Source organism: Capra hircus, chromosome 3 (genome assembly GCF_001704415.2).
Source record: "Capra hircus breed San Clemente chromosome 3, ASM170441v1, whole genome shotgun sequence".
Taxonomy (NCBI): domain Eukaryota; kingdom Metazoa; phylum Chordata; class Mammalia; order Artiodactyla; family Bovidae; genus Capra; species Capra hircus.
This window is the reverse complement of record NC_030810.1, coordinates 104587240-104609379: the sequence shown is the minus strand read 5'-3', so window position 1 is coordinate 104609379 and position 22140 is coordinate 104587240. Positions and strand designations below refer to the sequence as shown.

Below are 22140 nucleotides of genomic sequence, written 5' to 3'. Positions count from 1 at the left end.
GGGCGTAGGGCCTCTGTTTATAACTGTGACTCAAATCTTTCCTGTGACCCACAATAAGATGTATATTTTCCATTTGCCATACAGCAGACATACACACATTCACATATAATTGAAACAACAAGTTTCGTGAAACAATACTTAGCCTTATTACAGAGGCTGCACTCTGATATTTTTCTTCTGTTCTACTCTTAAAAAAACAAAAATACAAAGCTCGTTCAGGCCCAGAAAATTGATTCCTTGGTTGTATCACCCCTAATGGGTTACAGTCTACAGTTTGAAATGCTCTAAGGCCTGGGCTGTGACTGCCACCTCTCTGTTGGCTGAGGGCCTCTGTGAAAGCCGAGGTTCTCTCCATGGGGCTGATCCTCTCTCTCTAGGGCCTTGGGCTGCTTTCTCCTCTTCTTCAGGCTCTGCCTACATTTCCCTCTGCCCTCAGCTTGCCATGTTCTCTCCACGGGCACTGAGCTCAGGCCCCTGGGAGTTATCTGAATGTGGTGCCTCACCCCGCCGCCCCCCCTGCCCCCTGGGGTCAAGGAAGCAAGGAGCTGAACAGGTCGGGGGCAGAGGGAGTACTCAGGCTGTGTGGCCGAAGGCGGCTCCTGGGACATCGGGTGGCAACCACAGAGCCGAGCTATGTTCAATAAATCATGGAGGCTAGGGCCTGGGGGAGGGGGAGGCCAGGAGGGAAGGGGGGCCGTGGATAAATAATTCATTAAACAAACAAACAAGGAGCCTGTAAGAGGGAGGATGGGGCATGCGTGTGAGCAGGAGAGGCAGCTGCCAGCTCCAGACATGAAATATTCACAGGTTCCACACCTTGCCTAGGGCCCACGTGTGTGTCCTGGTGCAGGCAGCCTGTTGGCATGGTCCTAACATGGGACCCTGCGTGCCAACAAGGAGGGTGATGTATGTGTCTTCTGACTTCCAAGTGTGACATGTGCGTCAGCATGGCTACGTGGTTCTTTAATGCCCTCGAGTTGACATGGAACAACACACATGACTGACAGTGGGGAACTTGGTGCACGGGACACAGGAAGTTAGGATTCAGAGCTTGATGGGTGGGATCAGAGCATCATAACCTCTGATTCTAGTTATGCCCTGACCCCTCAAATGAGTCCAGCAAGCTAAGAACCGTGAAGTGGAGAGGCATCTCTGGGGTGTTACACTGGAGGTTTGAGTGCGTCCTCTGAATGTGCTTGTTTCTAGAAAAGCTGAGAGGGAGGCAGTTGGGCTTGGCAGTTAACAGGATGGGATTGGGTTCAAATTCCATTTCCACCATTCACAGGCTGTGCTGGTCACCTTAGTTCTCTGAGACTGTATCCTTATCTGTAAACTGGGGATAATAACACCCTTCCTTGAAGAGCTGGTTGTTATGAGGATAAAGATCTGTGTCTGGGAAGCATTGGGCACAGAATTTAGGACCCACAAGGTGCTTGACTGATGGAGGCCTCATCATTATTGTTATCCTGAGGTCTGCCAACCTAGACTAGCTCCAGACTCTCTTTTTCATCTTTCTTCCCAGCCATTTCCAAACTTCTCTAATAGCTGTCATAGTGGGAGAGGTGACCTTGGGCTTGGGGAATAGCGATGGGATAGGAAAAGCTCAGATAGAATGAGGGGGAGTAGAAGTTACAGCCAAAGAGACATTCACATCCTTGAGAGTGTGAAAAGAGAGGTCCTTGACCTTCTCCTCAGACCCCAGAGCCTCTTTTTAGCCCCTAAATCTCTCCTTCAATCCACAGTGTCTTCTCTTTCCTGCCACCAAACTTGAGCTTTCTAGTAAGTGGCTGCAAGGGGACAGAAGGAACTGGGATAGAGTCTCAGAGGAGCATTGCAGTCTCCTCACCCCACCCATCTCCAGGCCAGTCCTCACTGCCATAGCTCTAGCCTCTACCCTCTGCCTACTGGTTGAGCACTTCCCTGGCAAAGATGGCTATATCTGGGCAAAACCCAGAGAAGTGGCACCCCCATAGTGGGTGGGGAGAATCCAGGCTGGAGAGAGCTGCAGAGGGCCAGGGTGGAGTACCTAGGGCCTCCTAGTAGGCCCTAGCATTCCCCAGCCCTCTCGTGTCCCCTGGAAAGGATCCGCTCCCAGTGGGAGAGAGCCAGCAGACAGGTCTGAGCTGGTCTGCTCCTCCACAGACAGAAGAAGAACAGGCTGGGGGAGGGGGCCTGAGATCTTGGTGGGGAGTGGTGGCTATAACCCCCACATCTATGGGGAGCTGGGGCAGAAGGGACTGTGGCCTGGGCATAGCTTGCCATAGCCTGGGGGCCCAACTCTTGGCTCCCTTGGCTAGCCTGCTGCTACTTGGGGTGTCAAGGGTCTGGGCCCCCAGGTGGCGAAGGTGGTGCCTGCCCACCTCTTCCCGGAGAGCCAGCACTGGTTCTCCACTTCCCCTCCCCTGGGCTGGGCAGGTTCAGGCTAATCTGCGCCAGAGCTTCACAGCAAACGTTGATCTGTAATAAAACCACAATGTGTGTTTGGGAGAAGGGATTCCAGACACAGAAAAATCCAGACACACACACACACTCACACACATACACATGGATGCAAAACATACAGCTCTGAGGAGTGCAGACACCAGCAGTCCTGAAGACACAGCTAAACATGGACCTCTATGCTGAATCAAAAGCATGATTAGCTCTACACTTCCCCTCCACGCCATAAACTTTGTCCTTCAACACCCAAGCCTTCTCTGACAGTTCGCTTTCCCTGTGTTCCCACAGCACATTCTGCACAGCTCCATAACGGCATTTGCAGTTGGCATTCTAATTATTTGTTGGCCAGTTTTTTCTCCTCAAGTAATCTGGATTCCTTAAGGGAAGGGATCCTGACTTAGGCAAGTGTATATCCTCAACATCTAGCATGAAGCCTGGTATTTAGCTAATAGGCATAGGTGAGGTGCTTAATAAATAATTGTGGAATTGATGAACAGAAGAATAAATGGATTCTGATAGTGAGTCACCCATGCTGAGAATCCCTCAGAAGCACACAGCATAACTAGTACATGCTACTCAGGCCTGTGGTCCCACCTTCTTGTCTCCAGCTCCCCTGACCTTACTGCCTCTTAGGTTCCTCAAAGGCCCTCCTTTTTCCCTCTGCTCAGTGTGAGACCATGAATTTGAGTACCACCTGAGGGCTGGTAGGCAAGGTAAGGGTTAATGACACATCATTAGTGCTTAATTGGAGGAAGGAAGCTGCCCTGGCACCAGACAGGTGGGCAGGCCTGCCCCTCAGCTGGAAGCAGGCATCCCTAGTTCCAGCACCCTGCCGGGCACGTGGGTGATTTGGCCCTGGAGACCCTCAACTCAGCCCAGGGCACCTCCCCCAACCATTTGCTTTGCCAATGTAGTCTCCAGGCAGTACAGACCAGCCCTCCCCATCTGTCACCAAACATCCAGTGGGAGAGGCAGACTTCTTATCCTTTCTCCTTTAGCTAGGCTGTGCCCTCTCCCTCCCCTGGAGAGACTGGAGGCTGGGAGCAGAGGTGGGGTAAGGAACTGGACCACTGAGAGGTAGATTAGAGAGCCAGGGAGGAAGAGATTTGGGATACAGACAAGCTACAGAGCTGGGGATGTGGAGATGTCTGCCCAATTTGACCTTAAATGAAGAGAATGCAAATGAGATGCAGACGATATGCAGATGAACGCGAGGATCTCAGAATTAACATTCTGGGTGGCGGGTGGCGTAAGCTCTGTACCCAGGACCCCCACGCTTTTGCCAATACTCTCCTCCTAACTTCCTCGGCTGAGTGAGTAAAAGGATCTCTAGAAAAATAAGAGCTTGGTTGGGCTAGGACTGCAGGACCTGGGAAGCAGGGCTCCGCTCTCTCCTCTCCGCCCCCAACCCAAGCACCACCCAAGCTGCCATTGAAGCACAAGCAGACCACTCTCCAGGTTACGCTCGGACGCACCGTCGGTTGCTATGGGGACCCCCTCCACGTCCAGGCCTGAACCAATGGGCACCACCGCTGATGACCTCATGCCCCAGGCCCAAGGATTCTATTGGTTATTTGGAAGTCTGCGTGCCCCTCTCCAACTGCGTCACCGCTGGGGATCCCCCGACGACCCCAGCTGGTGTGGCCGACTGTAAGAAGAACGCGCTGGGAGCTCACAACTTGCCGAATGAATGAGTAAGGAAAGGAAGGAATTACTGAAAAGGAAGAAGAAAAAACAGTGGGGTTACATAAAAAAGACCAAAACTTTAGAGTTTAGCCTCTGGTGAAAGACTTATAACCCCAGAAAGTGGGGAGCAGGATCGAGGTCAGAGGCTGGGGCTCTAAGGTTCTCGGAACAGCGACATAGCTTGATGCGAAGATGAGGGGTTTTTGCATCATTCTGGTGAGACTAGGGCAAGCCCAGCAAATTGAGGGCCCCACCCTCGGCCATCTAGCGCCGCTGAGTTTAGGGGAGATCGGCGACGCCTCAAAACCTGCAGGTCTGCCGAGCCTCCTGGAACCACGCCCGGGAACACGCCTCGAGGACTTCTCATGGGTAGGGCCCAGTCCCGGAGGACCGCCCAGAGTCTTCGTCCTGTCTAGGCCCCATGAGCGGACTTGGCCCTCGCTTTCTTTGGAGACGCGCCCCGCAACTGAATCAGTTGTCCACACAAGGCCCAGGCTGGGCGGAAAGTGAGTGTAGGGAGGGGCTGGCTAGAGGCCTGCGGCCGGCGGGCCTGCGTCTCCCCCGCCGCCTCCTCTCCCTCCCCAGCCCAAGTGCGTGGCAGCCCAGGTGTCCACCCTCACACCTGCAGGGAGCTAGGAGCCGGCGAGGGCCTGCCTGTGTCTATGTCAAGTGTGCGCGTCTGCCTGAGAGAGAGGGCGTGTGTGTTGAGTGTGGGGAAAGCCGGTTTGGCCCCGCGTCTCTTTCGCACATGCGTTATCAGCGGCGAGATCCGCGCGCCGGCTATAGGCTCGGGAGCGAGCGCGCCGGGCTTGGTCCGCGAAGGGAGGGTGCCTGCGGCCGCTGGGAGCAGGATGAGAAGCCCGCAGTCCTTAGTGCTGGTCTAACCAGTCATCCCCGGCCTGCGCCGCCTCTGGCTTCACTGGAAAGGGGCGGAGGTAGCAGTACAGTCGGTTTCCACGGCGACAGATAGACACCCTTCTGGTTGGCATAGAGACTGAACTCGAACACAGGACCGAAGACCGAGTCCCTAGCTCAGGCTTCAGCTCAGACTTCACCCTCTTCACTCTGGTCTCTCGCCCCCACTAAGAATCGTGTTTTGGGGTGAGGGCCCTGACACGAATACGCCAGCATGCACCTACAGATACGGCATTTTGAATCAGGGGGCGGGTCAACTCATGTAGGCTTCGTCCTGGGTTCTGTCCTCCGCCCCAGGCCTCAGCTAGAGCGATGGAAACAACCCAGAGGGACGGGGTGTGAGCCAGGTGTGCAAAGGGGTGGGGCAGGGGTTCGAAAACCTCCAGCGTTTCGGCCTGGTCATCGGTCTCTGGACCTCGAGCGCCCTCCGCCCGCCGCCCCCTCCACGCGCATGTTCACACGCCGCCTCTCGCCGCCGCAGCCCCGCCGAGCTAATCAGCACAACATCCACCTATCGATCGCTGGCTGGGTGCCAGGCGGGCCGGCACCGTGCCAGGGGAAGCTGTGGGGCACCGGGGCGGGTACAGCATAGCACCGGGGGAAGGGGCACCCCTTCTCTGGCTCCCCCCAGGTCACTGGTCACTGGTTAGTCTTGGGGGGGCGTCATAGCTTTGCCTGCCAGAGGTGATAGAGACAGAGTGGGGCTGAGAGCAAAGGGGGCCCTCCCTCCTCGGCCCCACCCCCTCCTCCTTATAAAAGCGAAGAACAAAGAGGCCGCTGGGGAAGGAGGCTTTGATCTGACCCCACCTTCTCAGTTCTAGGCCAGGCACCGCCCAGGCTGCCCTTACGGAGTGGGGGGACATCCAGCTCTCAGGGACCCAGGCATTCGGAAACCCAGATGCTCTCTTTCTACTACCCCTTGCCTTTGCCCCAACATCCTGTTTGGTGCTGCCACAGCTTGAGCAGTGCCCCGAGAGTGTATGTGGGGGCTATCAGGAGCACCTGTCCCCTCCCCAGCCCAGGAAACCAGCTAGAGAGGTGGTAGAGGGTGCCAAGCTCCACAGCTGCTGCTGGCACCAACCCCACACTGCCCAGAGGGGTGCCCACTGAGGCCTGGCATGGATGGCTTGGGCACAGCTGGCATGGGGGTCAGGCCAAGCCATGTTGAGAGCAGAGACTTCAGGGAGCTCCGCTGCTGTGCCACCACCCACCCTGCATCCCGCTCCACCCCCTCCACCTCCCGGGCCCAGTGTCAGGCAAGGAGCTAGAGGGCAGAGGGCGGTAGGTTGGAAAAAGCAACAAAAAGATGGGTAGTTGGTTTATTGAAGTCCAGACACTTACAAAAATACAAACTGGCATGAAATTCAACCTCATGGTAAGTCCGTCTTCACAGAAGACAAGTGAGTGATCCTCTGGGGAGGTGAGGTGCTGCCCCAGGGAAGAGGCCCACAGGGCACCGGGGACAGATGGCAGGCCTGGGCTTCTTGCCTGACCTGGTCCAGCAATCCGCCTGTCCCCAGGTCTTCGCCTTGGCCCCCAGCAGGCTCCAGGATGCCATCCCATCAAGTCCCAGCCTTCCTGAGGGCAGGGATTTGAGCATCAAAGCCACCGATGGAGACCTTATGTTTGTCTTGCCTCTGCCCCAAGGTGCCCAGGGCTGTCCACTGCTCCCCTGTGGCTCCTCTTCAGCTTGTGATGAGGAGGCCAGTACCTGGAAGGGTCAGCTCAGACCTCCCTCATCACTCTTCTATCTTGTCTGTCTGGCTTGACACTCCCAGCTCAGGTAGGGGGCAGGGGCCCCTCTCCAAGGAGTCTTGGGAGGGCTCTGGTTCCTGGGGGTGTCAGGAAGGGTCCGCTTGGCTCAGAGAACTCTCAGGAGTCGCAGAATTGGGAACAGCAGCAGCAGCAAGAGACAGAGGGGACTGGGAGTGGCCCCTCCTTGCCACCCTGACGTGCCACTCTCTCCATGGCTCCCGACAGGATGGGCTGACTCAGGCTCTGTGAGGGGAGGGGTAGCACCGATGGGTCCTCCTGCTTCCGCAGCCTCCTTCTTGCTCTGCCCGTTAGTTGGTCACTCCCACCCCTTTGTTCAGGGTCTCTCGAACTAGCCAATCCCTCCCATAATCTGCCACCTCTAAGCCCCGACTTGCAGGGCTCCTCCCAGGTGCCATTAGAGGCCACCAGTTCAGTGAAGGCCTTGGAGGGCCTTGCCCCTGGAGATGCCATTCCCACTGTGCAGCGGAGGCTCCCAGAGGCTAAAGGGGGAAGAAGAGGCCCCCCAGAGTCTAATGCTCCCAGACTCTTCCCACTGCCCCCCCGCCATTCCCGAGGGCCCCACACTAGCCAGAAGGGTTGCTCCCCTGCCCCAACCCACTCACTGTCCTCCTTGCAGCAGATAGACACCTGGAGCCTCAAGCATTGGCCAGGACTCCCCGGAGCTGGCACTGCTGGGTGGTGGGAAATTGGGAGGAAGAAGTTAGCATGGGCTAGTTTGCATGCTTCAGAGTCACTTTAAAACCCTCCCAACTTCTCCTCTCTCCAATTCCCTGGAAAGCTTTTCCTTATTTTGGGGCTATATCTAGGTGCCCACTTGTATCCCTCCTCATGTCACCTTGCCCAGCTCCTCTTCCTTGCCCCGTCTCTTTATCAGCTCACTCTAGATGTCCCCCTACCATGTCCTGGACCCTTGCCCGCTCCCCCCTCCGAGGCCTGGCCGTCCTTTTGCTCCTTTCCCTGCCCTTCAGGCTCTCTGCCTTGACTGCTGGCAATGGCAGGTAGTCCCACTCCCCTCCCTGCCTTCCCCAGGAGGTGGCCAGGGTGCCCATCCTCACTCACAGATATAGTAGTAGGTCTCTCCAGGCAAGAACTCCATGCCAAGGGAGAAGGGCGTGAAGCGCTGAATCTTCTCTGGAAATCGAACAGGGCCAAAGGGAGCGAAGGGGTGGGAGCACTCCCAGCGCTTGAAGGCACCTGGCCCTTCAGCCCGGCAGGCCTTGTAGCCTGCCCAGTCCACTACGTATAATGCGAATGTCTCGGGGCCCTCAGGGGGCCCTGGACTCTCATAGTGTGGGCAGATGATGTCTAGGTAATCCTTGAAGCCCAGCTCCACCACGGCGTCTCCTCGAAGCAGCCTGCAGGCATAAGGTAGATGAAGGCAGAGGGGCTCCTTGGCACAGCACACCGGGGGCACGAGGGTCAGAGATACCCCTTCCCAATGGTCCCTGCCAGCCAGTCCCCCACCCACTGGAGCGGGAGCAGCTTGGGAAGGTCTTTGAGTTCCCCAGACTGACAACTCTTGAGAAACAAAGAGAGGGCCAGAAATGGATGAGGTAACATGCACAGTTTCAGAGAGGTTAAGGGACTGCAGGGCCTATAACCACGTGGCTCAAATGTGGGAAGGCACTCCCACACCCTAGCTTTTGTGTGGGAGCTGCCACCCCTCTCTAGCTCTAATGCCCAACACAAGGCCTTGGTGTAGTATCTGTGCTTGACAAATGTTAGGTGGATGGCTGCTGTGAAGAAGCTGGGGCACAGAGGCAAGGGGCACAGATCTGGGCCCACAGTGCAGTCAGCCTAGAGATGGAGACTGGGAACAGTATCCTCTTTAACTGATTCACAAAGAGGAAGGCTGCCTTTTTAAGATGTCAATTCAATGCCGAAAGAATGCCATAGTAAGAAAGAAAGAAAAAGAGTGGATGGTGGGAACCTCCCTCTCCCCCTCCTTTTTTTGCCAGGACAACAAAGTGCCAGACTTGGAGCCCCCTCCACATATCTCCCACTCTTTGGCCTCCTCAGGACTCCCTTCCACCTCTTGGGAGACCCTGGGGGATCCAGTATGGGTGGGAGGACCTAGGACAGTCAACCCCTCCTGCATCAAGTAAAGCACGAACGACTCCCACCCCCATGCTCATCATACACAGAGCCCAACTTGACTTACGAAAGGCCCCCAACTCTCTCTCAATGGGTGGTCTCAAGACCACCTGCATCTGTAGTTGTGATTAGGAATGCAGATTCCTGCAGATTCCTGGGCTCAGCTCAGACCCGCTGGAACACAAGCTGGGCCTCTGTTTAGTTCCATGGCATCCCTAGTGCCTGGAAAAGTGTCAGGCACAAGGAAAATGCTTAATAAATATTTGGGAATGGAATGAATGAGTCAGAAACCTCAGGGTTAGGGGGTAGAAACCTGAATTTTTAACCAATCTTCCAAGTCATTCAGAGGCACTGGTCTGGAACACAGAGAGGAATTCAGAGGTAGAAGACAACAGCCCTCACCATACAGCATTGGTATTGTAATGACCTGTTCTGAAGCCTGCTCACCCGGGGATCCTTCGGGATCCCAGAGGGCAGAGCCTAGGTCTTATTTCTAACCCCCAGCGCTCTAGCACAAGTCCGGGCACATGGTACACGCTTAATAAATGTTAGTGAGTGACCAAATGAACAGAGTCACAGATTGTTTTAAGTAGAAAATCAGGAAGGAAAACATGGAGAAAGCAGAGAGAGGCAAGGAGAATTGGGGAGGAGCATGGAAACAGGGAAAATACATACAGGTTCCAAAGCAGGCAGATGAGGAAACAGAAAATAGTCGTTTATATCTGTATAGCCTTTACCTCTTGGACACACATGACCTCAGTCTACCTGACTTCCCAGGGTACTAGACATTATTACCCCATTTTACAGATGAGATAACTGAGGTTAGGGAGGTCAGATGACTTGCCTAAAGGTGATTCAACTCTAGAAGGGCAGGGCCGAGACTGCACAGAAATAGAAGGGCTAATAATGACTGAGATGAAAGCGTTCTAGAATGAGCTCAGGAGAAAGAGCGAGCGCCAAAGAGGAGGCCAAGCGAGCAGGAGAGTAACCCTCTTTCACAAGAGTAACCACCGCCTCTCCGGCGCCCCGCAAGTCCGCTCGCCCCAGCTTCGGCCGGAGGAACGCTGGGGATCCCCAAGACAGAAGCGAGGGGGGCGGGGCTCGGAGTGCAGGCTGAGGTTCCCCCAGCTCCCGGCTCTGAGACCCCACCGATTGCCTTCGGGACTGGGGTCCGCCGCTCGCCTCCAACGCGTGCGGGCGGGCATAGGGGACCCCAGGCGCGCCTCGCCCCTCCCTCCTCCCCTGCCGGCTCAAACAAAGGATCCCCGGCGCGCGGCCGGGTCCAGGCGGCGCCGCGCACAGAGCGAGTGTCGGGCGCGCGCCCGGCCCGGGAGCGTGCAGGCCCGGCTCGCCGCCCGCCGGTTTCGGCCCGGCTACCTGGGGTTACTGGAGTTCCAGTAGACCGCAAGGCGGAGGCCACAGCCCCCTCGCAGAGGGGAGCTGAGGAGCACGGCCCAGAGGACAGTCTGCAGCAGGGGCTGCAGCCGCATCGCCCCCTAGGTCTGGTGTGGTCTGGCCCGGCCCGTCCCGGTCCGCTTCGCAGTCGCGACGAGAAAGGTACAAAGTGCAGAGGAGGTTGGGGTGGGGTGCAGAGACTCACAGGCCACGCCCCTGGATAACTTTTCACCAATGGGGTCGCGTCTCCGCCTCTTCATTCAAAGCCAACTCTTGTTAACCTTCTGGGCGCCGCAGCGCTCTCCAGCTTCGGCAAGCTGTTGCTGAGGTTGGGCCCATTTCAAGGAGGCGGCGAGGAGGGACACAGTCCCCTGTCTAGGAGTTGTTTTAGAGAGGTCTTGTCTTTCGTGCTTGTGTTAGTACAGGGTGCTTCCCTGGTGGCTCAGCGGTAAAGAATCCGCCTGCAGTGCGGGAGACGCGGGTTCGATCCCTAGGTTCGATCGCTGGGCACTTGGCGGGCTACAGTCCATGGGGGTCGCAAAGAATCGGACTGAGCGACTAAACAAAAACAATTAATATAGGGTATGTGTGTGTGTGTTCAGTTGCTCAGTCGTGTCTGACTCTTTGTGACCCCATGGACTGTAACCCGCCAGGTTCTTCTGTTCTTGGGATTATCTCGGCAAGAATACTGGAGTGGGTTGTCATTTCCTTCTCCAGGGGATCATCCCGACCCAGGGATTGAACCCGCGTCTCTTGCGTCTCCTGCATTGGCAAGTAGATTCTTTGCCACTGCACCGCCTGGAAAGCCATAATACAGGGTAGAAAGCCTTATTAAATCTTTGGAAGACTTAAATACGGGCCCACGCCTCTCACCCAGAAAGAGGCAAGTGAGGTGCGGGGCGAGGATCCATGAAGTTTATCCAGACATCTTAGGCACATTGCTCCTTTTTTTTTTTTTTTTTGGACGTCTAGAGATACAGCGAGAGGAGGACAAATCGCCTCCCGGGGACCCCTCACCCCACCCTTTACAGAGCCTCAGGTGGCAAGCTTGATGCTTACCTTGGGATTGGCGCCTGTCCCTTTCCACCCCACACCTTCGTTCTGGGAGAACGAAGGCCACAGTCTCCAAGAAGAAGTAATGAGGTGGTTGCGGGCCGGTACAAAGCATCTTTGTTCCCAAACCCTCAGGTGGGGTGGGGGAGGGGGGAGGCAGGTGTGCCGCCTCGGAATCGTGGGAGCCGCCGCCCCGCCCTGCCCCAGCTCCGGGGCTCTGAGAACACCAGCTGGTTCCCTTTTCCCCAGCCACTGGTCAGAGGGTGGGGAAGGCGAGTCCAACAGCTTGACGGATTTGTCAGTGGCCGCCGCTAAAGGGCCGCGCAGCGTTGGGGGCGAAAACTTGGCGATTGCGGGTGGTAGAGGTCATATAGCGTTCTTTGTGGTACTGGATTAAGCGGAGAGACATCACAGGCTAGGCAGAAACAAGCCGCGAGCATCCCAGGGATCCTCTCACCCAGCCTGGGACTCTCGCCCTCCCTATCCTGTCTTCGTCTGAGGCGGCAGCGTCTCCTGGCGGCCAGACCCGGAATCGCAACAGGGGAGACCCTCCTTCCCAAAGCAAACTTTAAAGGCGTGCTCCCAAGACCTCGCTTTTATTGTAACCCAGCAGACAGGCTGTGCGCACTTCCTTCAGCTCCGTCCAGCTCCCAGACCCTCCCCAACCCCCAGATGCCGCGGCGTGGGCCAGTCCCCAGAGTGCTGTTTGACAGCAAGTGAAGATACCCGGTGCCTTAAGACTCCTGCTCCACAGCGTCCAGGCTCCGGCTCCTTCAGTCACCGTGGGGGGTTTCAGGGGTCAGGTCTGCCTATTGGCGTCCTAAGTCCAGGCTGGAGGCAGCAGAACCTCAGGAGAAGTTAGAGGTAGAGCGAGGACGCTGCTGGGGGCGGCGGCGCAGGCCTGGGATGTGGAAAGCGAAGAAAAAAGGTCAGAGGCGCTGTTTCCCCAGACCACTCGCCCAATCCACCCATCCTCCGCCCCTCTCCTCTCCTCTCCTCTCCTCTCCTCTCCTACCTGGAGGGTACCACTGGGGGCGGGATTCCAGCTCCAGGGCCAGGCAGGTCACCAGAAGGGCGCCGGCCATGAGGGTCAGCAGGCAGTGGCTTTCTCGGGGGTGGGGGCTTGGTGGGCCCCTGTGACTGAGAGAGAGAAGGCCAGCTTGGGAGAGCATATCATGTTGTTCACCTCTGACACACTGATGCTGGGGAGCACCAGCTTGAGAGGTGGCACCCTAGGTCACCTGTGTCTCCAAACGAACCTGTCACCATTAAAGATGCCACCGGCGTATGTGGCCTCAGGCACAAAGGGCATCTTGCCACCAGCACCACAGCCCTGGGTGGGGGGAGAGGCTGTGCCCTTCTCTCCCCCCACGGTTACCTTTGGGCGCCTCACCACCGGGTCAGCGGGCAGAGGGCGGGTGGGGGGATTGGGTCGGTCTGCCAGCTCAGCCTGAACAGAGAGAGGGGCAGTGGCTATGAGAGCACAGCCAGGGGCAGTGGACATGCGATGGGTCTCCCCAAGGGTTCAGGTCAACATGCAAAGTCAGCCAGGGGGGCAGGAGAGAACTGGGGCATGCGCATGGGGCTTGAGCGCATGCCAGGAGAGGCCTCAGGGGAGAAAGGTGGGGGTCACTGGGGGTGTCCCTGGCCAACTGCAGTCCCACCACTGACCACTAGATGGTGGTAGAAACCAAGACAGGAGGCTCACCCTTTGCTGCTTCTGGGGCTCTGAGGGCTGAGGGCACCCTGGTCCCCTAATGATGAGTGCTACTGGCAGGGAACAGGGATGAGAGCTGCGGTTGGGCACCAAGCCTCCCACCTGCCCTGGGCCAGGGCTGGGCCTGGCCCAGATTTACCTGGAGTCTCTTGGGCACAGGGTCAGGAGGCAGCGGCCTGGAAGGAGGGGCCGGGAAGCCAAGAGCACTAGCCTGCTGAGAGAGCAGGAGGAGCAGACAGGCAGGGGACGGGGGAGGGAGCAGAAAGACAGATGTGGGCAGAGAGGTGTTAGTGCTCAGGGATGGACAGCCAGGGCCCCAGGGGCAGTGGGGGCTGTGCATGCATGCGGTTATTCAGTTGCATGCAGAGGGGGTGACAAGTGGTGGGGTAGGCATGCAGACCACCTCCACACACGCACTCCTGTCATCAGATCCAGGGGGCTCAGGGCAGAGGCACTCACCAGCCCTTCTACACTTGGTGACCAGGGCCTCATCAGGTCCTGGCACACTGAAGACCACTCTGAGCACCCCCTCATGCCCTCCTGGGGCGCCACTGCTGGGAGCACAGGTAGACCCGCCTTTGAAAGCCACTGGCTTGGCCAGCTCACAGAGCTCAGCGCTCCTAGGTGATTGCCCCTCCCAGTCCAGACTGGACTCTTGCTTCTCAGCCTGCAGCAGGGGGGGTGGCGGGAGGGCTGGCCCTGACTCCAGTGACTGACTCCTGGGCCATGCAAGTCTTATCTCTGAGTCCAGAGCCTTGGACACCCCCACCCCAGGGCCCAAGCTGGATTCCTGGCTGGGTCGGGGCCCTCTCTGCTCTGGCATACAGACTTACCTTGGCACCCGGCATCACCAGGGCCCTCTGTGGGGGTCCTGGGCGTTCTGGGGGACCAGACTGGGCTGCCCTGAGCATGGAGAAAGGCAAGGAGGACGAGGGCTCAGCCTCAGACCATTTTGTGCCCATAGGCAGCCCTGGAGTGGGGTTAATCCTTTGTGGCCCCTTGAAGCATGGTTTAGGCCAAATCAGAGGTGAGGAGGGGAAGCTGATCAGCCTGAGGGAGGGCCCCACTTATCCAGCCCTGGGGCTCCTGGAGAGAAATGGTCCTAGCAGCGCAGTTGCCCCACCTGGGTCTACACGTGAGGTGAAGAGTTATGGGGCACAAGTAGGGAAGGGGGTGTATGGGGTGTGGTCTGGGGGCTGCCCAGGGGGTAGGGGCAGGGCTCTGGAGCTGTTGTCCTTAACAGAAATGTTGAGAGAGTTGGGAACAGGGAGGCTGGTACCTGTATTGGCAGCTGGGTCCTTTGAGCTGGCAGAGTCGTTGGCGCAGGCGGGCACGGTGCCAGTAGCTGGCACCAAGGAGCACCAGGACCAGCAACAACAGAAGGCTGAGGGGCAGCCCTGTGGTCAGGGAGCTGGTTGCTGTGGGTGAGGTCAGGTGATCAGCGAAGGTGAAAGGGTCAGGGGTCACAGGGAGTCAAGGAACCAGCAGTGAAGGGATCAGGAAAAGAGGGGCGATGAAGGACGCCCTCTCAGCTGCCCCTGCCCCCCGGCCCCGCTACCTCTGATGTGGGTGGTGCAGTCTGGGGGTGCCCAGCCCTCCTCACAGTGGCAGCTTCTGTTGCTGTCGCAGACCTAGGGTGCACAGGTTGGACAGTGAGGAGCTGGGCCCTCTGGGGCCATGTTTCCCTGTCCCCAGCTTTTCAGGATCTCGGATGTCCTGTCTTCTCCCAGCACAGCTGGGAGGTGTGCTGAGGATGAGGGGGTGGAAGGTGCCACCGCTCTGGAGAGAGGGACTCTATCGGCGCCAGCGGCGGAGGAAGTTAGACTGAACTCACACTGTGAGTGCCTTCTATCTGCCCTGGAGTGCAGGGCACTGTGCCAGAAGCTAGGGTACTCATCTCATGTGCCTCAGGAAGTGGGTACTACTATTATGCCCGTTAGATGAGGAAACTGAGCTCAGAGAGGTGAATAACCTGCCCGGGTTCCCTAGTTAAGACATGCTAGAGCAAGGATTAGAGCCCAGGTGTGTCTGTTTGCAAAGCCCACTGTTATTTTCCTTCCCAGAGGCTCCCTGCGCCCCTTCATCTCCCCCCATGCCAGCTCACCCCATGCCCGTGGCATCTCCTTCGACATTCCTGTGCTCCCAGGACCTCTACTGGCTGGCACTGCTGCTCAACACACACCTGCCCAGTGGGGAGAGAAGAGCAAAGATCACCCTCTCACACGCTTTACTGGCACTGGGAGGCCGAGGTCCACCACGCTTTTACATGGGGACACCAAGGCTCACAGGACCACAGGATCTGCTCCATCTGAAGTGAGAATCTGAACTCCCCTCAGAGACTGCACTGTTTGCACTGGTGGTTAATGAGGCCTGGGCACTGCTCACAGCAGTTCAGACATCCCTCCCCACCTGGCCCTGCCCACCGAGGCTGCTCACCAGGCCGGGGCCACAGGCTGTGCCAGGCAGAGTCAAGAGGGGCTGGGCCACGTCGTTGCCCAGGTCCAGGTGTACCCAGCTGCAGTTCAACTTCAGCTGGGTCCCGTTGGCTTCTAACATCTCCCAGCGATGATCCCGGGCTGAGCCCAGCAGAGGCTGGGCCCTCCCGCCCTGGCACTGGAGTTGCCCGCACACGGCATCTCTGGGGTGAGGGAGGAGGTGCAGGGTCAGTGTGGTGGAGCCAAGATGCCCACAGACCTAGAGGAGGAGCCAGGTTCCCTCACTTACCGAGGGGCACAGGACACATAGCTGCCGTCAGCATTGCGCCCGCAGCTCCCAAAGGCGTCCCCTCTGGTATTGGCAGTAAGGAGGCAGAGTGGTGTGGCGGGCGTGGCCCCAGGCCCCCAGAGAGCCTGGCACTGCTGGGCATAGGACGCACAACGTCCTTGCATGCACACAGCCTGTCCTCCAGCACAGGGCTCACCGTCCCCCATGCTGACATCCGGGGGGCACTGGGAGCTGTCTCCTGGGCAGAACTCGGGCAAGTCACAGTCACCTCTGGTGGGGCGACACTTCCAGCCAGCTGGACGCAGCTGTGGAGGGTGGGTGAATGTCAGTGTGGGGGTGGGGCAGATCCAGCCAGGCCCTGGGAGTTAGGGTGACCTTTTCCACCCTGGCCCCTGGCAGGTGGGCTCTGGGTGGCCGGTCCAGTCTGTGCCCACCTGGCAATTGTGACAGCAGAGTCCATCAGATGCGCACTGGGCCCCTGGCCTCAGCTGGCAGGTGAAGTAGTCACAGCAGGGATCAGTGCAGTCCTGTAGGGAAGGGCACCGACGGCCAGGCATCAGAGCGGGCTGGGCCCGGGACCCCACCCCAACTGCCTCCTGGAGCCTGAACCCTAGGCATTTGCACAGCAGATGAGAGCTGGAGCCCCACAGTCTGCCTGCTGCCCCCCAGACAGGCAGACGGGGAGAGGGGCTCCGGGGGCCGGAGACAGCCGATGAGCCTGGGTGAGGGCACAGAGGTGCAGGGGCAAGGCTCTGGGGGAGGGGCTTACACCTGGGAAGCCACAGTCACACTGCTCGCCGGGCTCCACCAACATATTTCCGCAGACACTGGCCATAGAAGGCAGACCGGACAGCCGTTCAAAGAGGCAGCTGCCCATCCCACCCAGGAGGGCTTTTTCCAGGGCCTGTCGGCTGCAGTTGCTGAAGTTCAAGCCTGGCAGGAAGCTGGGGATGACAGCAAGGAGGTTGGGGCTGCGGACCTGCCCCTGCCCCCTTCTCTCTCCATCCTGCAGCTACTCACTCTGTGGAGGCCTCCATGATGCAGCTCTTGGCTGGGGCTGGACCCGGACAGGGGCAGCTGTTCCCAGGGGAGTCATGGCCCAGGCCCAGGCTGTGTCCCAGCTCGTGGGCTATTGAGGAGGCGACTCCCAGGATGCTCGTGGAGTGGTCCTGTCATTGGGGAGGGGATAGCCCAGGTCGAGCACCAGCCTGATTGCTCCTGTTCTCTCTTCATCTGACCTCTTGGGCCCTGAGCAGGTCCCGCCTCCCTCCTTAAGTGCTTCTAAACCAGGAGAGCCCAGGCCTGGGTGGTAGGAAACCTGGGCTCTAGCTCAGCTCTGTTCCCCATATCTCACACTGTATGGCCCTGGGAGAGTACCACTGTCCTCTGGGCCTCAGCTGTCTCCCCCGCCCCCAAGAAATGGGCAGAGCTTCTAGGTGAAGACATGATGAGCTGGCCACAGGCGAGGGGCACCTTTCATGTACCCCTGCCCTCTATACCCTCAGCTTGGGGCTGGCAACTTTGCTGGGGGTTTCCATGAATATATGGCACCACAGCTGGCAGGACCTGGATGGGGAACAGTGAGGAGATGTAGCCATAGCTCACCATGTTCACGCCTCCTGAAAACTCAGGAGAACAGATGGAGTTCTGAATGGCCATGCCCACCATGGGCCCAGAGAATGAAGTGGCACTGTGGGATTGAGAGGTCAAAGGTTAGGGCTTCAAAGTAAAAGTGGCCAGAGCGTCAGGCCCTCAGGGAGGGAGTTGGGGTGTGAAATTGGCCAGGCCAAGGCAGAGCCAGACCCTGCTGGCTGATCCTGGGGGAGGCCTTACGTCACCAGCTGGGCGCTGTCGTGGGGCAACCGAGGCAGCAGGTTTGTCCGGCGCCAGTGGAGGAAGCTGTCTAGTGTGAGACCTGGGTGCTGGCTTATCTCTATCAGGTTGTGCTGGGTCCAGGCCTCCAGGCCCACCAGTGCCACCCGGACATTCATAGGCCTGAAGAACTGAAGAACTGGGACTCAGGAGAGGGGTTCCCAAGGTTGGGGGCCATAACGATGCTGTCAGGCCTGACACTCACTGTGTCCAGGAGGAGGGCCACTTCCAGGGTGCGGTTCAGGAGGCTCTGGAAGCCCCGGTGCCTCTGGACCTGCGGGTCAAGAAAGGTAGCCAGGAAAGGTAGCACGGCTGGCAGAGGCCAGGGGAGGGCAGCCAGGGGCCGGCCAGCTCACCTCGGCATGGTCAGCCACAATCACCAGCTCAACAATCTTGGGCTCTGTCACCACATCCCGCCTCCACTGTGGACAAGAGGAAGGAGCATCAGGCACACCCACCAGTCACCACCCGCAGCCACGCCCACCTGGCCAGGCTGTGTCCACACCCACCCTGTGTGGTCAGAGCGAAGAGAGTGAAGAGTCCATTTTACAGAGGACCACTGAGAGCCTGGGAGGCCGGGGACTTGCCCAAGTGGACTAAGAATAGGTTATGAAGCTGGGAGTAGAGCCCTGGTTTTCTGGCTTCAAATTCAGTGCTTTTTCCAAATTAGGAAAAAAAAAAAAAATAGCTGACACCATGAAATACTTAACATATGCCAGACAGATTGGAGTTCTAAGCATTTACATACATATATATATGTATGTAGATTCATTTAATTTTCACAGTAATCCTATAAGGTAAGTAGTTCCATTATCCCCATTGAATAAATTGGGTTCTTATTGCTTGATGATCAGTAACTATGTATTTGATATCCAAGTGAGAGCTCTGCATTTGGATCATAAGACGGATGAAGGGTTTGAGTCAAGTGCCTGCATCCAAATCCTGGAAATACCATGTATTAGTTGAATGGCCTTGACCAAGTCACTTAACCTCTTAGAGCCAGTTTTCTCACTAAAACAGAGCTATGAATAGCACCTATCCCCCAGGGTTGCTGGGGTGACTGAAGGAGTTAATGTTTACAAAGTGCCTGGTACTGCGAAATCACTCCATGAACAGGAACTGTCTTTACTATGAGCCAATAGTTCTAAGGGCCAGGGGGCCAACCCCGGGAACAACAGAAGCCCAGCCCTCCTGCCTTCCCTCCTCACCCGGCGAGTGTGACGCCGTCCCAGGGGGTGCTCCGGTAGAGCCTGAGTGAGCACAGATGTAGGCCAGCTCAGGGCACAAGTGTGGCGTGGCAGGAGGAGGTCTTGGATCCGGGAGATAACTGGGGGACCCTGAAGGTCCCCGGGCCCCAGCTCCACAGAGTAGCTTCTTTCTGGGGACAGGATCACTAAGCCCCTAAGCAAAGATGCAGGAAGTCAGAAGGCTTACCAACTCCATGCCTCGTTCACCCTCGCTCTCTCCACCTTCAGGGAATCGGCCCCTTGTACCTGAGCCCGGAGCAGGTGCAGAGAGAGACCCAGGAGTGCGCGTGGCCACGTACTCTCCCCTCGTAGCAGCAGTTCTCCTACAGCAGAGAAACACGAGCGCCAGCCTGAAGGCCAGGCCAGATCCGAGCCAGCAGGCTGGCTTGTTGGCGAGGATATGCAGTGTCTTCCCATCGTCTAGGGGTGGCACCTTCCAGTTGCCCCTTCCCTTATCCCCTTGGGCCAGAAACAGGGCACAAGATGGCCTGACTCACCAGAGTATGGCCCTCACTGACCACTCGGGTGCCATCAGGCTGGTACCACACCAGCGTTGGGCGCCCTGAGACTAGCTCCCTGCGGAATGAAGAAAAAGGAGGGCAGGGTCAGCTGCCTTTCAGGGTGGTGCAGTGACAGCTTGAGGCCTGGAGGTGGTGGAGGGGCAGCTGGGGGCCAGGCAATCCCCCTGACCTTCCTGCTTCCCCTCAAGTAGCAGAATATGGTGGTTGGGCCATAGACTGGCTACAAACCCAGGCTATCTGGGTTCCAATCTAGTTTTTAGCACCCACCAGCTGTGTGACCTTGGGGGAGTTATTTAACCTCTCTGTACCTTGACTTCTTCATCTCTGAGGCCAATAATAATACAAATAGTATCTACTTTATAGAGGTTGTTAAGAAGATTTAGTGAGTTCAGGCTCTTAGTACCTAAGTACCACATCGTAGTACCACATCATAGATGCTATATGAGTTGTTAGTAGTGTTATTAGTACGTTACTGCTATCATTATTACCTATTCTGCAGCAGCTCCAGGATATGACTCTCACCATCCAATTCCAGTTTGATCCGCAAAGCCTCAGGCAGACTGGTCTGTGGGCACCAGAGGGCATGTCACCTCCCTGGCCCTGTCTGTAACTCCTATCTTCTCTAACCAGAAAACCTCAGGCCCTTAGGAGAGCACCGACGATTAGATCATTGGTGGGGGGATCCCGAGGGAGGGGCCAGGAAGCCCTGCCTGGCCTGGGGCATTGTTCTGGGGGGTTGTGTGGGGAGGTCAAGGAAGGTATCTGAGCCGCCCCTTCTCGGCTTCCTGCCCAGAGAGGAAGCATCATGGAGGGCCCAGTGCAGGCCCCAGCCCTTCCTCTGACTCAGCTTTAGAATTGGGAGGGGAGGGTATCTAGTGGGGCCCGACCCTCTCCAAGTCCCCCCACTGAGAGAACCAGCAACATGAGACCAAGAGATCAGGTTTGGCCTCAGTGGAGATGGACGACTTGGGTGGGGCTGAAGCAGACAGATGTGTGTGTAGATGCGAGGGGGTGAATAAGTGAAGCCAGGTGCTGAGGTGTACAGGGAGTGGCGGCAGACCTGGGGTGGCCATGCTGCTGTGGAGTCCACTCACCCGCTCTCAGCCTGTCTCTGCCTGGAGACACCTGATTACTCAGGGTGGTGAGGGGGTGCGAATGTATTGCTTTGAGGGAAGAGAGAGGCTCACCTGAAGCGCTTGTGCTAGGCTGAGCGTGAGGGTGTCCTGAAGGATCTGGGGCTCCAGAGGTCCATTCTGGGCCCTCTCTGGCCTTGCCTGCGTCTCCTCAGTGACACCTGCAGGGTTCCCAGGACACCCCAAAAGAGTGCTGAGAGAATCAGCGCCAGGGCTAGAGGTGGCTGCTGCCCTCTGACCCACCTGGCTCCCAACCCATCAAGGCTCTTTTCTGCCTGAAGGACTCCTACATTGCATTCTGGGACTTAAAGGAGAATACTGGAGGGTGCGGGCCTCTCTCCAGTTTCTCCCTTTCATCCCACCAACCCATCCACAAGTCCCCAGAGAAAGAAGTTCAGCTTGCCCAGCCTGTTGTCCTTCCCTGTCCCCCTCAGACCAATCCCAGGTTCTCACAGGGACCCTCCCCCTGTTCCCACTCCCTCCCAACCCCCTTCTCCCCTGGAACGCCCCCTCTCAGGACTGGGCGAAGCCTTGTGGCCCAGTGCCCACTCACCCTCCCTTTCCTCACATCAGAGATGCCGGGAACGCCCATTTCTGGGTGAGCATTGCAAACACCCCCCTCCCTAAACACCCCTCATGCCCAGTTAGGCACACCCGCTCCTCACAGCCTCTGCTTCCTCCCGGAGTCCGCCCCCCGCCCCCAGTAGCCTGCTCTCCTCCGGACACTCCACCCCCGCCTGCCCTCTCGGCCCCCAGCCCAAGACAGCAGCGGGAAGTGAAAGTTCCAAGGAGGAGTTGGTGTCCCAGCCTCTTTCCTGGCCAATTCTCCCATTCCTGGCTCCTCCCGGGCCCCCTCCCGCTCTGCGAGCTTTCTGGTGGGATCAGCACCAGGGTGAGGGGTGCCAGCGTCTCAGGCCTGGGATGAGGGGCCAGGAAATATCCTCTTCGCCAAACCCTAGGAGCCGTGCCTACTCGGGGCCCTGGCACCGGGTGGAACGATCAGCTAGGCCCCAGAGGAGCGAAGACGTCAGTCCCGGGGAGCAGAGCCCCACTATCGCGATCCTGAGGGGGTGCTGGGCGAGGCCCCGCGGTGCCCGGCCCGGGAGCCTGAAAGTGTCCGCGGGGACCCTGCAGAGGATGACCGGCCCGGGGGCGCCGGCATCCCTCCACCTTCCCTCCCCACTCCATCGCCCCGTCGCCGGGTCCTCGGCCCAGAACATCAGAGGGCAGGCTGTGCTTTGGATGGGGTCTCTCGGGGTCTCCGGCCGACCCCAGGACCCCAGGGCCTCCCGACTTCCCGCGCGTCCTCCCAGGGCGACCCCCGGCCCACTTCTGGCCAGGTACTCACCTATATCTGGGAGCGGCCGGGAGGGCAATGGGCTGCCCGCGCCCAGGAGCCCCAGGGCCCAGAGCAGCGCCAGGCGCATGGCAGCGCCGCCCGGGGCCGGGCGAGGGCAGCAGGTGCTGGGCCGGGCGCCGAGGAGCCGCGGCTGCCGGGTCGGCTTCTAGCACCTCGCAGCCAGGCGCAGCCACAGGCCCCTCCCAAGCTCCTCCCACCTTGCCCAGAG

At 58.2% G+C, this 22140-nt stretch overlaps 2 protein-coding genes across 8 annotated transcripts; both read right to left on the bottom strand.

Moving 5' to 3' along the window:
- On the bottom strand, positions 6346-10815 carry EFNA4 (ephrin A4). Of its 3 annotated transcripts, none has more exons than XM_018046223.1 (4): positions 10288-10809; positions 7876-8171; positions 7419-7487; positions 6346-7038 (listed from the first exon to the last, which is right to left on the bottom strand). In XM_018046223.1, exons 1-4 carry the CDS (start codon positions 10398-10400, stop codon positions 6902-6904), a joined length of 615 nt encoding a protein of 204 aa, XP_017901712.1. In that variant the 5' UTR covers positions 10401-10809; the 3' UTR covers positions 6346-6901. The 3 variants fall into 3 exon arrangements, with proteins under 3 accessions (XP_017901712.1, XP_017901713.1, XP_017901714.1); XM_018046224.1 differs by having other exon boundaries at positions 7419-7484; XM_018046225.1 differs by having other exon boundaries at positions 6850-7038; positions 7444-7487; positions 10288-10815.
- Positions 11939-22108, bottom strand: ADAM15 (ADAM metallopeptidase domain 15). 5 transcript variants are annotated; one of them, XM_018046218.1, is made up of 23 exons: positions 21921-22108; positions 20627-20733; positions 19928-20004; positions 19416-19494; positions 19165-19241; positions 18880-19072; positions 18028-18093; positions 17877-17945; positions 17633-17802; positions 17405-17489; positions 16820-16968; positions 16569-16743; positions 16234-16326; positions 15800-16104; positions 15512-15713; positions 15180-15257; positions 14634-14706; positions 14355-14493; positions 13909-13978; positions 13215-13289; positions 12737-12808; positions 12374-12498; positions 11939-12259 (listed from the first exon to the last, which is right to left on the bottom strand). In XM_018046218.1, exons 1-23 carry the CDS (start codon positions 21997-21999, stop codon positions 12217-12219), a joined length of 2601 nt encoding a protein of 866 aa, XP_017901707.1. In that variant the 5' UTR covers positions 22000-22108; the 3' UTR covers positions 11939-12216. The 5 variants fall into 5 exon arrangements, with proteins under 5 accessions (XP_017901707.1, XP_017901708.1, XP_017901709.1 ...); XM_018046219.1 differs by having other exon boundaries at positions 13215-13286; XM_018046220.1 differs by lacking the exon at positions 12737-12808.

Bases quoted from the DNA above. Each gene is read 5' to 3' on its own strand.
- ADAM15 (XM_018046218.1), bottom strand. From the start codon at position 21,999: ATGCGCCTGGCGCTGCTCTGGGCCCTGGGGCTCCTGGGCGCGGGCAGC. The intron at 14,494-14,633 runs GTAGCGGGGCCG...CCTCACCCACAG, and splicing joins CTGCACCACCCACATCAGAG to CAACCAGCTCCCTGACCACA. The intron at 12,809-13,214 runs GTAAATCTGGGC...CTCTCTGTTCAG, and splicing joins CTGTGCCCAAGAGACTCCAG to GCTGAGCTGGCAGACCGACC.
- EFNA4 (XM_018046223.1), bottom strand. From the start codon at position 10,400: ATGCGGCTGCAGCCCCTGCTGCAGACTGTCCTCTGGGCCGTGCTCCTC. The intron at 8,172-10,287 runs GTAGCCGGGCCG...TTATGCCTGCAG, and splicing joins TGGAACTCCAGTAACCCCAG to GCTGCTTCGAGGAGACGCCG. The intron at 7,039-7,418 runs GTGAGTGGGTTG...CTCCCCTCACAG, and splicing joins TATCTGCTGCAAGGAGGACA to AGCCTGAGTCAGCCCATCCT.